Raw genomic sequence first — 12,480 nt, 5'->3', positions numbered from 1 at the left:
TGACATGATACGCAGGGATTTTGTCATGTCATTTCAAATGTTTAATCTTCTCCTTGACAGACTGATGGGGATATTAAACACTAAACTCAGATGAGCCATTCACATCAGTTTGCCTCAACAGCAATAAGTAGCTTCAGTTTCATGGCCATTTTGCAAAGATTTCTCACCATGACGAGCATCTTCATCTTCCTTCTGTGAAACACTATGACATTTTGAAGGACAGTTAATCCAAATCGTAGCTCACCCTGCACTTGAAATAACCTCCATATCCTAAACCAGCAATCCTGAAATATTTCTAATAATGGTGATAAGTGTAATAGTCTATCTTCTGGTCCCTGGGATGCAGATGAATACCTAAGGGACTGTGTCTCTGTGCTGGCTTAGAAGGTTGTGTACATTCACAGCAGGACAAAAAGCCTCACCTGAGGACAGGTCAGGGCATGGACAGCATCCAAATCTTGTTTCAGCATAAAGACACAAATGTCCTTGCCATGGCAGATTCAACAGCTCATCTGGAGCCCTCCCATTTTCCCACCAACATTATTTATTTTGGGGATGAACTGCTCCATTCTAGCAGCTCCCCCTTCAAAGGGCAGCATGCTTTTGGGCGTTATCCCCATGCCTTAAAGCACAAATACTTCAGCTCAGCTACATGTTGTGCTCATCTTGAAACATTTCTGCTTCCAAGTGGCCAAAAATGGCAACGATTTTACTTCCAATGGTAGTCCTGCTGCTAAAACTCTTATTTCAGGAGGAGACAACCACTCATCCATGTTGCAAACCATCCTCCTAGGGTGGCATATCATTGCTGGTCCCACTGGGTTTTACCCTGAGAGACAAAGCCAGGCTTCAGCCTTGGTTTGCTAGGGAGCCTTATGCTGGCACAGAGACCTGAAAAGAGCAGAGAATGAGATGAAATGAGAGCCCTTTCAGCAGCAACAATGCTGCTCTAATTAGTCAGACAGAGCAGGTGACACGCTTTGTGCACAGGTACAGGTGATGCTCCCCTGGGGACAGCATGGCACTCTGAGCATGGCCCATCTGCAGAGCTGAGGACAACAGCAGGTCTTTGGTGACTACATCTGTTTCAAAACACACCTTTTGTGGGGGCCAAAAGCCAAACCCTGATCAATTACTCTGCAATTGGGTGGCTTTGTGAGGGCTGAAATGGATGCTTCAACTGGTGCAGCCCTCCCCAACCTGTGAAACACCAGCTGTCCACCAAAACACATTTGCTGAGGCTTAGCAGATCTGCTGGAGATAGCTCAGGTGCACACACACCAGGGCATGCTGACAAACTCAGCATATGCTCACACATAGAAAATGTATCTGGATTATCAGGGTTTCTTTGGGGGCAGACTGTGGTGAAATCCATATATATTTCCCTTGCCTCAAATCCTTTGCTAAAACTTCTTCCTCTTCTGTGACTGTCATCTTGAGATAGAGCAGGTGTCAGAGACAGCTGTACATAGCCACCAAAATCTGTCAGACCATGCAAGAGACACCTTTGAGCTCTCAGAAATAATTACTGTCAAAGCCAGCACTTGGCATAAAGACATTGAACCACTCGAGTGCACAGTCAGAGTCATCATATGTGCACACACACTGCAAATACACCCATTTCAACAGAAAAATTGCAACTAAAGCAGCACTTTGCTTATTCAATACCTAATAAACTTGGCTCTTTCAACCTGAGTAAGAGTCATACAAGAAGATGGGATTTGCTTTTGGAAAGCGTGAGAATTTCCTTCAATTTTTCTCCAGCATGTACATCAGTTTCCTGATTTGGGGAAAGTTCAAATCGCTGTCAGCTAAAGCTGCACCCAAATTCTTATTAGCAAAGGAGGAGGGAAAAAGGCTTTGCCTTCCCACAGCTCTCCCAAGGCTGTTCCTGAACATGGTGGAGGGGAAGCTGAAAGGAGAGAATTATCCTAAAACGCAGCAGAGCAGGATGTGAGTGAGTTTAAGCCAATTCTCCCCTGTGCCCAGCAAGCATCATCACCAGCAGCTGATAACGACTGGGAAATGAGCCTTTTGTGCTCTCCTGCAGTTTGGGGTCTTTCCTTTCTTCTCTAAGAAACAAATTTATTTCAAAGGTTTGAACTGAGACCTGCCATACCTGAGGTACCTATATTTATCCCAGGCTCTGGAACAAACCTCTCTCTTCAGTCCTCTTGGCATTTAATAACACACTCCACAACCCTTTCCTAGCAAGGTGCAATGAGATCCTCGGGAGCTCATTTAGAGCTGCGCAGCAAAACTACCCAAAGCATCACAAAAAAAACTGCCATCCCTTCCTCACCCCACCAACCCATCCCATTGCATTGGGAGCAGTTAGACAAACCTGCCCAAAAACAGATCCTTCACCCCAAAAACTCCCTGCCACGTCAGCCTTGTCCCCAAAGCGCTGCCCTCCCTGCTCCCCATCTCAGGCTGTTCCCGGCGTGTCTGCACGTCTCGCAGGAGCCCCAGGGCCAGGAACAAGGCTGTGCACAACGTGCAGGCTGTGTGTGGTAGGGCTGTACTCACAGCCTGCCAACACCCGGGCCGGGAACGCAGCGGGATAACTGCTGCCAACGGGAGCAGCAACCAAACCCTGGGGGAAACTTAAAATGCAAGCGCAGCCGGGATTGCATGGTGTGTCCTTCCCAAGGGCTGCCCCGACTGGCAGGATGGCTGGTTTCGGTCGGGTTTAATACCCTGGATGGTGTGTGAGCAGGGAGTGTGGGCAGCACGGACTGGGAAAGGGGCTGGGATGAACCAGGGACCAGCAGCAGCTTTTCGCTGCCGCGTGTTTGGAATCCAGGGCTGTAAAGCAGGTTCGACCTGGCTCTGATCTTCACCCGGTTCAGTTAGACAAAAATCTGGAATCTGGATTTAAAGATGCGCTTTTCACTGTTGTTGAAATCATAAACAGACTCTGCAAGGGACAGGGAATATGTATTTACATCCATGAAGTTCCTGCCCTGTTCTACATGGAGCAGAACATTGTTGGAGTGTTCATTAAAGCAATCCTAAACTGATCTTATTTCCTGAAGCATTCCACATGCTAAAACACACCTAAAAACGCTCTTAGGACTAATTTTCCCCTTTAATTCACTAAGCTTTCTTTTAGGTTTAGAAGCTTGTTAAAGTTAGAATATTCACATGAAATTCAATAGGTGACAAAAGGTGACACTCCTTCCCAGGTGAGACTTTTCCCAATCTGATTTCCAAGGCGCATGGGAATTTCTGCGGAGCGCAGGCATCCCTGCAAGAGGGTAGTTTTCCACCTAACAGCCCTACTCGTACAAATACACATCACCCCGAGAGCAAACCTCCGTCTGATGGGGAACAGCTCCTGGGCAGGGGCAGGAGCATCCCATCCCATCCCGCCGCACGGTTCGCGCTGCCGAGGGATGCTCGGGGCGGGGATGGGGGATGTTCCCCCGGGATGCTGATCCCCCCCGCCCTCCCCCCGGGCTGAGGAAGCGGAGGGAGCAGTGGAGTTGCTCTGCATATTAATGAGCCGGGAGCGAGGGCAGCAGGAGCCGCTTTAAAGGAGGAGAACGGGAGGCAGCGGCAGAGCTCAGCCAGCGCCGGGAGCTGCTGCTCTCTGTCCCTCCCTGGCCACACAGCCCCGGCACAGCGGGGACGGGAGGGACAACCCTAAACGAGCAAACACATCAACCCCCCCCGGAGTCTCCTTGGGTACCTGCTGTCTCACCATGAAGCTCCTGACAGCAGCTCTGCTTCTGCTCTTCATCGCCATGTGCTTAGCCAGCGCAGAAGGTAAAGTGGTTTATTCCTCTTATTCCCGTGTAAACCTCTTCTCCAGTAATTTGTATTTGCTTCTTGATATAGCCCTGAGTTGGGTTGAGGTGTGCCCTGCGTGTTGGGAAGGAGTAATGTATAGAATCTGTGAGTAAGGGAGCGGCAAGTTTTTTGTAAGGTGGAAGTAGAGGTAAAATAAGACAGGACAAAGTTGTGTCTTCAATTTGGGTGTTCATTGCCAGGAGAAGAGCTCACAGTGTGGAAAGTTATGTCATCTTCTCCATTATTCAGGAATATAGCTGGAATATCTCCTTTAACACTGAGGGTGGTTTTCAGGGAAAATAGAGCAGAGCTGGATTTGAGGTGGTGGCAAATTGCACAAAAATGATGGTTAAAAACACTCAGCTTTTGTCTGGCTGCAGCTACACCACAGCATCCATGCAAGGAGAAATGACTGAAAGTCCTACAAAGTCCAACAGAGACATAAGTGAGAGAGTAGCTGAGCTGTGCTCTTGCTTGCTCAGTTTAAAGCAAGTTCTGACTCTTTCATTTCCTTTTGTTAAATACAATTGTATTTAATCACAGCAGGTGTACTTCAAAAAAAACTCTCATATTTACAAAGCCTTAGAACATATATAGTGCTTTGAAACATATTACCCAGAGAGTCATTACCTTTTCCTGGGATAAACCAAAGGAAAAAAAAAAATTGATCTCTTTTTAATCTCACCAACATTACAAAATTCAGCTTTTCCCACCAAGTCTTGAAAGAAGAAACTGAAGTTTTCCTAGATGCACACAGGCTAGAGGGGAAGGGACGCTTGGTATGCAGGAGGTTTTGCAGGCACATGAGAAAATGCTTTCTCTTGTAGGCGTAAAGTGCAAATGTTCAAGAAAAGGTCCTAAAATAAGATTCTCTAATGTACGGAAGCTGGAAGTAAAGCCAAGGTACCCATTTTGCGTGGAAGAGATGATTATGTAAGTTTTCCTTAATTTATTGCTTTCTGTTTCCCTGTCAGCTGAACTGCTTTACCTTATACTGCAAGTTCCTTCTTTGTTCTTTGTTTTCCTTATGCCCTGGCATGCTAATTCCTGGGACTAGTCATTTGCTGTATCAGATGCAATAAAATGTGCAGTTCTGACCAAAACCCCCAACTATCATTTTTCAACACAGGTTGAAATTTTTTCCTCAAATGAATACTTCCAGAACAGGTAGCAATAAAAAGATAATCATTAGTTCAAGTGAAAATAGTGACAAATCCTACTCAAATGTCTGATATGAAATTCAGAACTAATTACTTAAGTAATTCTGGGCATGCAGAATAAACATGAGCCGAGTTTGGTCTGTGGTTGCTTCTGCAAGGAAGAGTTACCCTGAGCAGAGTCAGATTTTCAATTGTGTTGTACCAGAGCAATCCCCTTCATTTGATGGGATCACACAGCATGTAAGCAAGTGCTTTCCTCCCAGTCTCCCTGCAAGTCAGGACCAATACTGCTGTGAAATCTCTAAGTGATGTAGTGGCAAACCAAGCTTAGGCAGGTACAAGGATTTTTGACATGACAGGCTCAAAAGGAGGTTTTTTTTAGATTTTAAATATGGGTGGCTTTGGGTTTTTTCTGTCCTGTTTTGAATATCTTAAGGTTCCCCCAACAAAGCACCATCCAACCAGCACATGTGGCTGGATAAGGACCAGAAGGGCAGATTAGCCAAGATGACTGCACCGAGCCCTTCTCTCACCTAAAAGAGGGGAAAAGGGTCCCAACAGCAGTCACACCCACAAGACAACAAGGACTGACTTGATCCAATATTTGTGCTCCCTCATGGAATATTTCACTTAACCTCAGAAAGGTGCTTTACCAGCAGGATCTGTGCCCTGTCCTGCCAAGCTGTGTACCACCTCCTGCACTCTGTAATGCCCATGGGGCCAAATCTTGCCCATCCAAGTGGCACAAACAAGGAGATACAACAGTCTTCCCACACAGAACTGGTTCAACAGACTCAGCAGTGGGCTTGTGGAGGAGGAATGGAGATACAAGCTTCCTTAGGCTTCCTCCAGAGTTAGACAAGCATCACTGTGAGCAATGCTGAGCTCAAGGAACATCAGATCCACTTCTTTGAAGCTGGTGGTGACCTGAACAGAAAAATGCTTGCAGAACATCCCTGCCTGCATCAGCTCCTTGCAGCTTTAGTTAGTTTGCTCTGACCCTTCAATAGCAAAAGGATGGTGCAGAGGAACACTAACTCTTTGTGTGCCACTCCAGCATTTACCCAAAAGCAGTAGGTGACAAGGGCATATAAATAAATCTCATTAATGCAACATTTCACTGATTTCCAATTAGAAAGTTGGGAAAGGTGGAATGCCATGTAGGAGTGGTTGCTTTCCCAGCTGGATAGCTATGTGGATGTTGAGCAATGCTATTCAAGCCTGAGGGTTGCCCAGGATTAGCAGCAGCTGCAGGGACAGAACTGTCCCATCCTCTCCCATCACCACAGGTATCTGTGGGGCAGGCAGGGTGAAACCTCTGCCATCGCTGCCTTTCCAGCCCAAACTCAGTCCTGAAAGCAAACTGAAATTAATATTCTGAGAACCAATTGATCTAGGAGGCTCTGGACAAGGCACAGAGGAGCTAAATTCCTGCAGCTGAGTTTTTGTTGCTGCAGTGATCATCTAAAATGAGTTATTGAAACTGTTTCCCTTTCTGCCTTCCTCAAAAGCTCTCATACCTTTTCATAGAGCAGAAATATGATATATATGATATTGGGCAGAGAAGCAGTAGTAAAGGGAGGGTGCAGTTTCAGGAGGTTTTGGCCATAACCCCCACAGCAGAGCTGTGGGTTCAGGGTAAGAGACAGTTAAACTGAGTCCTCAGTCTAGTCAAAACCTATCAAGATTCATGGTACACTAGCAGTAATTGTGAATGTATCTGTCTCCTGGAATGAGGGAAAGCAGCAGAAAATAGGAGGCAAGTTTAACTCTTTCTGCCTGCAATGTTCCAGCCTCCCAACCCCTGCCATGCTTTGGCCCATCCCAGAGAGCAGGAAAGTGTCAGGACAAGGACAGCTGCTGGGAAATAGGCACTGCTGGAAGCTTTTCTCAAGGGACAGTCAAGGCAGTCTCCATATCAGCTTGGGTGAAAGGACAAGATCCAGGACCCCTGTGGCCCTGGAGGTAGGGTGTTTGTAGGCAGAGGTGCAGCCCCACCATCCCTGCAGAAGAGATGTGTGGGGGCACAGGGTGCTGAGAGTCACACACTGACCCAAGGATGCTTATGACAACCCTGGGCCATGGACATACCAGGGAGGATGTTGGCACAGGGACCCTCAGACAACAGGGCTGAAGGCTCCAGTCACCAAGCCCTGGGCAGCTAAGGGACAAATCCCACTGGAGGGATCTCAGTGAAGATGTAAGTTCTGGTGCTTCAGTCCTTCTCCATCCCTCTCAACCTCTTCTTGCAGCCCACCCAGACAACTCCTTACTCAGGGTATAAGCTCCCACAGTGCCTCTTGGGCATATCTCCTTACATTTGTCAGAACAGCATTCCCAAAAGCAGGGCCAGGTCAGCTCAGAGTGCCCAGAAACTCTGCCAACCAACCCTGTGTCCATCAGCACCTGCCTGAGAACTGCAGGGGACCCTGGGGTTGCCTTGGAAATATCTACTCTGCTGTCCATCCTCCAGCACCAAAACAGAAAACCTACAGTGATGCTAAAGCAGTGCACCTCAGCCTGAGGAAAGACCCAGTTCACTTGAGAAGCAAACCATGCACCTCTCCTCCTGAGACTGCAGGCTATAGTAAACCCAGAGGATCCTTCATTTCTTCTAATGCAAATGTAGGGCTTGTTGCTTTTCAGAGATGTTCCTGCTCATTCCTCCTGCAATTCAGCTTGTCCATCTGTTTCTGGAAATACCCTCTATGGTCTGGATCAGCCAGTGCAGACAGCACAGAGAAGGTGGCTGCTGCACCCAGAAATTTTGCACTGACCAAGGCCCTTAAAACTTGCATGCTCCATGCCTTTAGTGAAGGTTTGGTTTCCCCTCCCGTTCAAAGCTACAGGAAAATTCTCCTTGTGTACATACTGCTCTCCAGAGGGGTTGGCTGAGAACACCCCTAGAACAGAGATAGTCCATAGTGTTTAGCAGTGACCCTTCCCTTTCTGATGCCTGCAGCAAACCCAATGAGGCTCTTGGAGGCTTCTGTTACTTTCCTGTGCATTGAGGAAAAGTCCACATCCTCCCAGAAAACAATGTGGAAATTACATCTTAATTATTGTGACTTTAGCCTACAGCTGATAGAGGTGGAACAGAAAGGGGAACAGGGGAAAAGGTTAATTGAGTAGAAAGAACTATTTGAACACCTTGTACAATCTTGAAATTGGAATTGTGGTGAGACCCTTAGCTGAGTCCATGCAGGCAGCAGATTTTCTTTCATCAGGCACATCCCCTCTGCACCAGGAGGGAGAGCTGGGAAAGTTTGCAAGGCCCTTCTTTCTTGTGTTAGAAGATAAACAGCTCCTTTCTGAAGCAAACCATAAAAGAAGCCCATCAGTATACATAGGTATTTCTGGTTTTCTGTTGTCATTTTACTCACATCTCTAGCAGCATTTAAATAGTTCCATTATATTAAGTTAAACCAGTAACTGGTTTTCTGTTATGGATAGTATTTCCAGAAAATTAATAACTAATACAAATCATGGTTATGGATTTGGTTGAGCTTTGTTTTGTTCATTTGGGGTATTTTAAATCACTAAATTAATAACAAAACCAGAAAACTGCTTGATTTTGAGCCCCAAGAAGTGGGGCAGTCTTGATGTTTCTCAAAGCCATCCTCTTGGGAAGCAGCTCTGGGTCTCTTGTGTCACCTAATTGTGTCAGACCAACTGGTAATGGCCTCACTAAGCCCTCCAGGAGGGAACTAAAACCAATGAGAAGACTTTAGCCATGTTTTGCCTCCCAGCACACCTTGTCCTGACAATAAGGGGACACTAAGCTGGCAAAGAGAGCAGGATCAGGCTGTGACCAGAGGAGGCTGAAGCTCCCAGGGCTGCATGCTGAGGCTCAGAGCTAGGCTGTAGGAACTAGTGCAAGTATTGAAAATATTGCAGAATTAAAGGGGGGAAAAAAAAAAAAAAAAAATCAATGAAGCAGGTTTGATCTTTTCTCTTGGATGAAGTAGTGTTGAATGTAAAGGAACTGTCTCCTCATGCAAATACCTTGTGGTTGCCTGAATGAGCCCTAATTGATTTCTGTATTAGGCTCAAAAGGTGATATCTCACAGACAGGCAGAGCAAACCCACTGACTAAAAACCAGTGGGTATGTCTTCCCCTGGTACAAACTAGTGTAACTGTGAGCAATAGTGTCCAGCACTCGGTGAGAACAGCTGAAGATGTGCTGCTCTGTTATTCTATTAAACTCCAATACCTGCCATAAAACACAGAGCATGACATTGCCCACCTAGGGGAGAGTCCCCTGAGCAATTCTGGCACTTTGTGGAGCACGAGCAGCAATGAGTGTTGTCTGTGCCTCCCATAACCTGTCTCACTTGCCTTGCAGTGTGACTCTGTGGACAAAGGTGAGAGGTGAGCAGCAGCACTGCCTAAACCCCAAACGGCAAAACACAGTGAGGCTGCTCAAGTGGTACCGAGTATGGAAAGAGAAAGGCAGGTGAGTACCAGTTTGCTGAATGGGTGGAGAATATTGGTGGCAAATTGGGCAATCAGCAGCATTCAGACGTGGAGAAGTCAGGGAAATGCACACGCTGCAAATGCTCCATCCAGCATGGAGAATGTGTTTTCATTACCAAAATTACCATTTAAAATGGATGTTCTTGATATTAATTCTTTCCTGCCACTTCCAGTTCTCACTTCTATTTTAGGATTTGGCTGTTCTGACTATAAATAGTAATTATTTTCAGTTAAACTATTCATCAGCTGATGTTCTTGGTTATTTGCATACACTCACCTCCCTTCCACGGGTGAAAATCCAAGATGAAAAGCTAAACTACTTTCACGTGGTCATGAGAAAAGCAGTCAGGAGAGCTGGCAAGAAAGAGCTCTGTCACACACTTCAATCACACCACCTCAACATCATCAATAGCCAATGACGTAGGTATTTGCCAATTTTAACTAGTGTCTCATTCCCAGAAAAAAAACAGTCATTTTCTGGTAAAAATCTTTGATACCTTCTCCCCTGTAAAAAGTTTCCCCCCCCCCCCCTCCAAGTTGTCAGTTATAGATAGGAGACAGAGAGTGAGAATCTTGAATTCCTGATAGTCCATGGTGATATTCCCATTTGTAATTAAGGGAAGCTGCCCAACTTCTGCCACCTCACCAGCCATGGCCAAGAAAGAGCCTCCACACACAGTACCCACCAAATCCTCATGCTCTTGATCTGATGGGCAATTTGCTCTCTAAAACTGAGCTCAGATGAGGCCAGTGAGCAGCAAGCCCCATCTCTCTGCAGGTCCAGGGGTGCCAGTGAGCTCTGGCACAGCCCCAAGGTGCCTGGGGGCATGGGCAGTGTCAGGGCACTGCAAGAGGTGGCTGTGAGTCCCTCTGACCATCTCCCCCAACTCCCTGCCAGCTCCTTCACAAACAGAGCACGTGGGGCAGCCCTGGCTATTGCATAACCACATATTTACACTTTTTCCCCTGTGAGTTTTTTTTTTTTTTTAATAAGGCTGTCATTAAAATGACAAAGGATGCTCAGCCCCAGGCTTGTGCCTTCAGGTAAACATACAGGCAGACAAGCCCATCAAGTTGTTCTGTCAGGAGGTAATCTAGAAAAGTGACATAGGGTAATATTATTCCAAACATAACAGATGCTATAAATTTATTATCTATGCACAGCTCATGCTAAGCTTCAACATTTGTAGATAAGATAGGGATTTTCTAGTGGTGAAAGTGAATGAGCAGATGTGGATTTCTGCATCATATTTATCCTGATATTCATGGCAGAGCATGTTATTCCCCACATGCCTCCAAGATGTGGCAGTGGTGACATACAACACTCCTCCCAGATGCTTTATGGATATGAATAGCAATCTGGTAACTGCTGGAGTCAATAACTTGCCTTCCAGATTAGTTAGATGAAGGCTAAAAATCTGGTTTCTGGGGTTTTATTATTTGTGGGTTGGTTTATTACTATTATTAGTAATATTGGAAAAGGAGTTGTTTCATTCATAGTTTAAACACATTGCTCTTGGCTCTTCTTCTGTCTAGGGTTTATGAAGAATAAGAGGAAGTGGCATGAGGAATGGAGCAGACTCCCTTGGCTGGCATAGGACTGGGCTCTACAGAAGATTCTTTCTCTCTCACAGACATAAGACACAAATTCTATATTATTATAAAGCACTTTTTACCAAGGGTCAGTTTTTACATTTTATAGCCACGTGCAAAAGGCTTCCAGATTTCACAAGCATCTGTTGCACTTCTGATTTCTTACCTGTCTGCTCTGTACTGAAACTGGGAAAAACCACATGCTTTTCATTTTAAAAGAAGTTGGTTTGGGATTTCTTTTTATTCATTCATACATCACTATGATTGCAATCGAGCTTTATAAGCTCATTAGGCAAACAGGAATGTTTGGGATGGTGTTACACAGCCACATCCCTCACCCTCTCACAGTGGGAAAGCTTCAGTGCTTGGTCATATTTGCAGCCTCCACCTTAGTCAGGCAAAACAGGGACCAAAGACAAGTTTGCTGGGAAAGATGCCACTGAAATGTTGTGTCTGTACCTGCAGCAGAAGGGAGGTCCCTCAGCATCTCAAATGAGTGTGAGCACCACTTGTGTACCTCTTTTTTAAAGGACTTGAGGTCTTGCTGCAGGACGAAGCATCCCCTAAGCTCCCATTTAACCTTTCATGCATTATAGAAAGCATTTCTAGGTCATTTTTATTACTAAGAAAATCTGGGGTTTTTTTTCTTTCCACCTGAAGCACTTACAGAAAGTTTGTGGCTTCAGTACTGAGACATTTTAAGCTTCGAGACTATTGTGTATGATTTCCTAGATTTGTAGCAACAACAACAACAATAAAAAAAGCCTTTAAAAGGTACATTTTTATGAAAATATGATAGGGCAAACATATAAATACCTATGTATGTTTTAGTCACAATACACCATATTCGTTATTTTGAATGTAATACTTCAATGTTAAGCAGTGCATTCCTCTTTTTAATATAACAAAACTACCTTTTCATTTGTAAATACACTATAGGAAGTCTCCCTATATTATCTTGCTGTATAATGTACTGTACTGCTAAATTATCATATGCTATTTAAATGTTTGAAATATTTAGAAGGTTGCATGCAGATTTCATATTTCTTTCTAAGACAAACAAAAAAAGTAATAAAAAATATATTTAAAAAAAGCTGAGAATTGCTTTTAAATTTCCTTAAGCCATCAAGGAACTCCAGTCACTTCTAATCTCTTTTTTTTTGATGGCTATATTGGTTTGGGGAGAAAAACAGTGAATCAGAGAAGCTGATTAGAGATTATGGTCTCTTGATGACACTGGAATTAGAAAACATTGTTCCAGTATAATTTATGTTCCTTTTCTCATTTTAAGAGTTGGATTTTAGCCAGACACTGAGGAATGCTGTGATATAAAGAAGGGCAATGCCAAAATCTAGTGTTAGTAAATGTAAATCAGCCTCTACAATCCATTAAAAATTAAGTAAAAAGTGATTTAGACAAGATCTGGGTTAGATTAGGGAAGGTTGTACAACCATA

At 44.9% G+C, this 12,480-nt stretch overlaps 1 protein-coding gene across 1 annotated transcript; it reads left to right on the top strand.

Moving 5' to 3' along the window:
- The first annotated feature begins 3,450 nt into the window (after nucleotides 1-3,450).
- CXCL14 (chemokine (C-X-C motif) ligand 14) lies at nucleotides 3,451-12,118 on the top strand. Its single transcript, XM_009075294.1, has 4 exons — nucleotides 3,451-3,771; nucleotides 4,623-4,728; nucleotides 9,302-9,412; nucleotides 10,969-12,118. The coding sequence occupies exons 1-4, from the start codon at nucleotides 3,708-3,710 to the stop codon at nucleotides 10,982-10,984; spliced, it is 297 nt and encodes a 98-aa protein (XP_009073542.1). The 5' UTR covers nucleotides 3,451-3,707; the 3' UTR covers nucleotides 10,985-12,118.
- Nucleotides 12,119-12,480: the final 362 nt, after the last annotated feature.

Source organism: Acanthisitta chloris, unplaced genomic scaffold (assembly GCF_000695815.1).
Source record: "Acanthisitta chloris isolate BGI_N310 unplaced genomic scaffold, ASM69581v1 scaffold8975, whole genome shotgun sequence".
Classification (NCBI taxonomy): Eukaryota; Metazoa; Chordata; class Aves; order Passeriformes; family Acanthisittidae; genus Acanthisitta; species Acanthisitta chloris.
The sequence above is the reverse complement of the archived record's forward strand: the minus strand, read 5'-3'. Positions and strand labels throughout refer to the sequence as shown.

Bases quoted from the DNA above. Each gene is read 5' to 3' on its own strand.
- CXCL14 (XM_009075294.1), top strand. From the start codon at position 3,708: ATGAAGCTCCTGACAGCAGCTCTGCTTCTGCTCTTCATCGCCATGTGC. The intron at 3,772-4,622 runs GTAAAGTGGTTT...TTTCTCTTGTAG, and splicing joins GTGCTTAGCCAGCGCAGAAG to GCGTAAAGTGCAAATGTTCA. The intron at 4,729-9,301 runs GTAAGTTTTCCT...CTTGCCTTGCAG, and splicing joins TGCGTGGAAGAGATGATTAT to TGTGACTCTGTGGACAAAGG.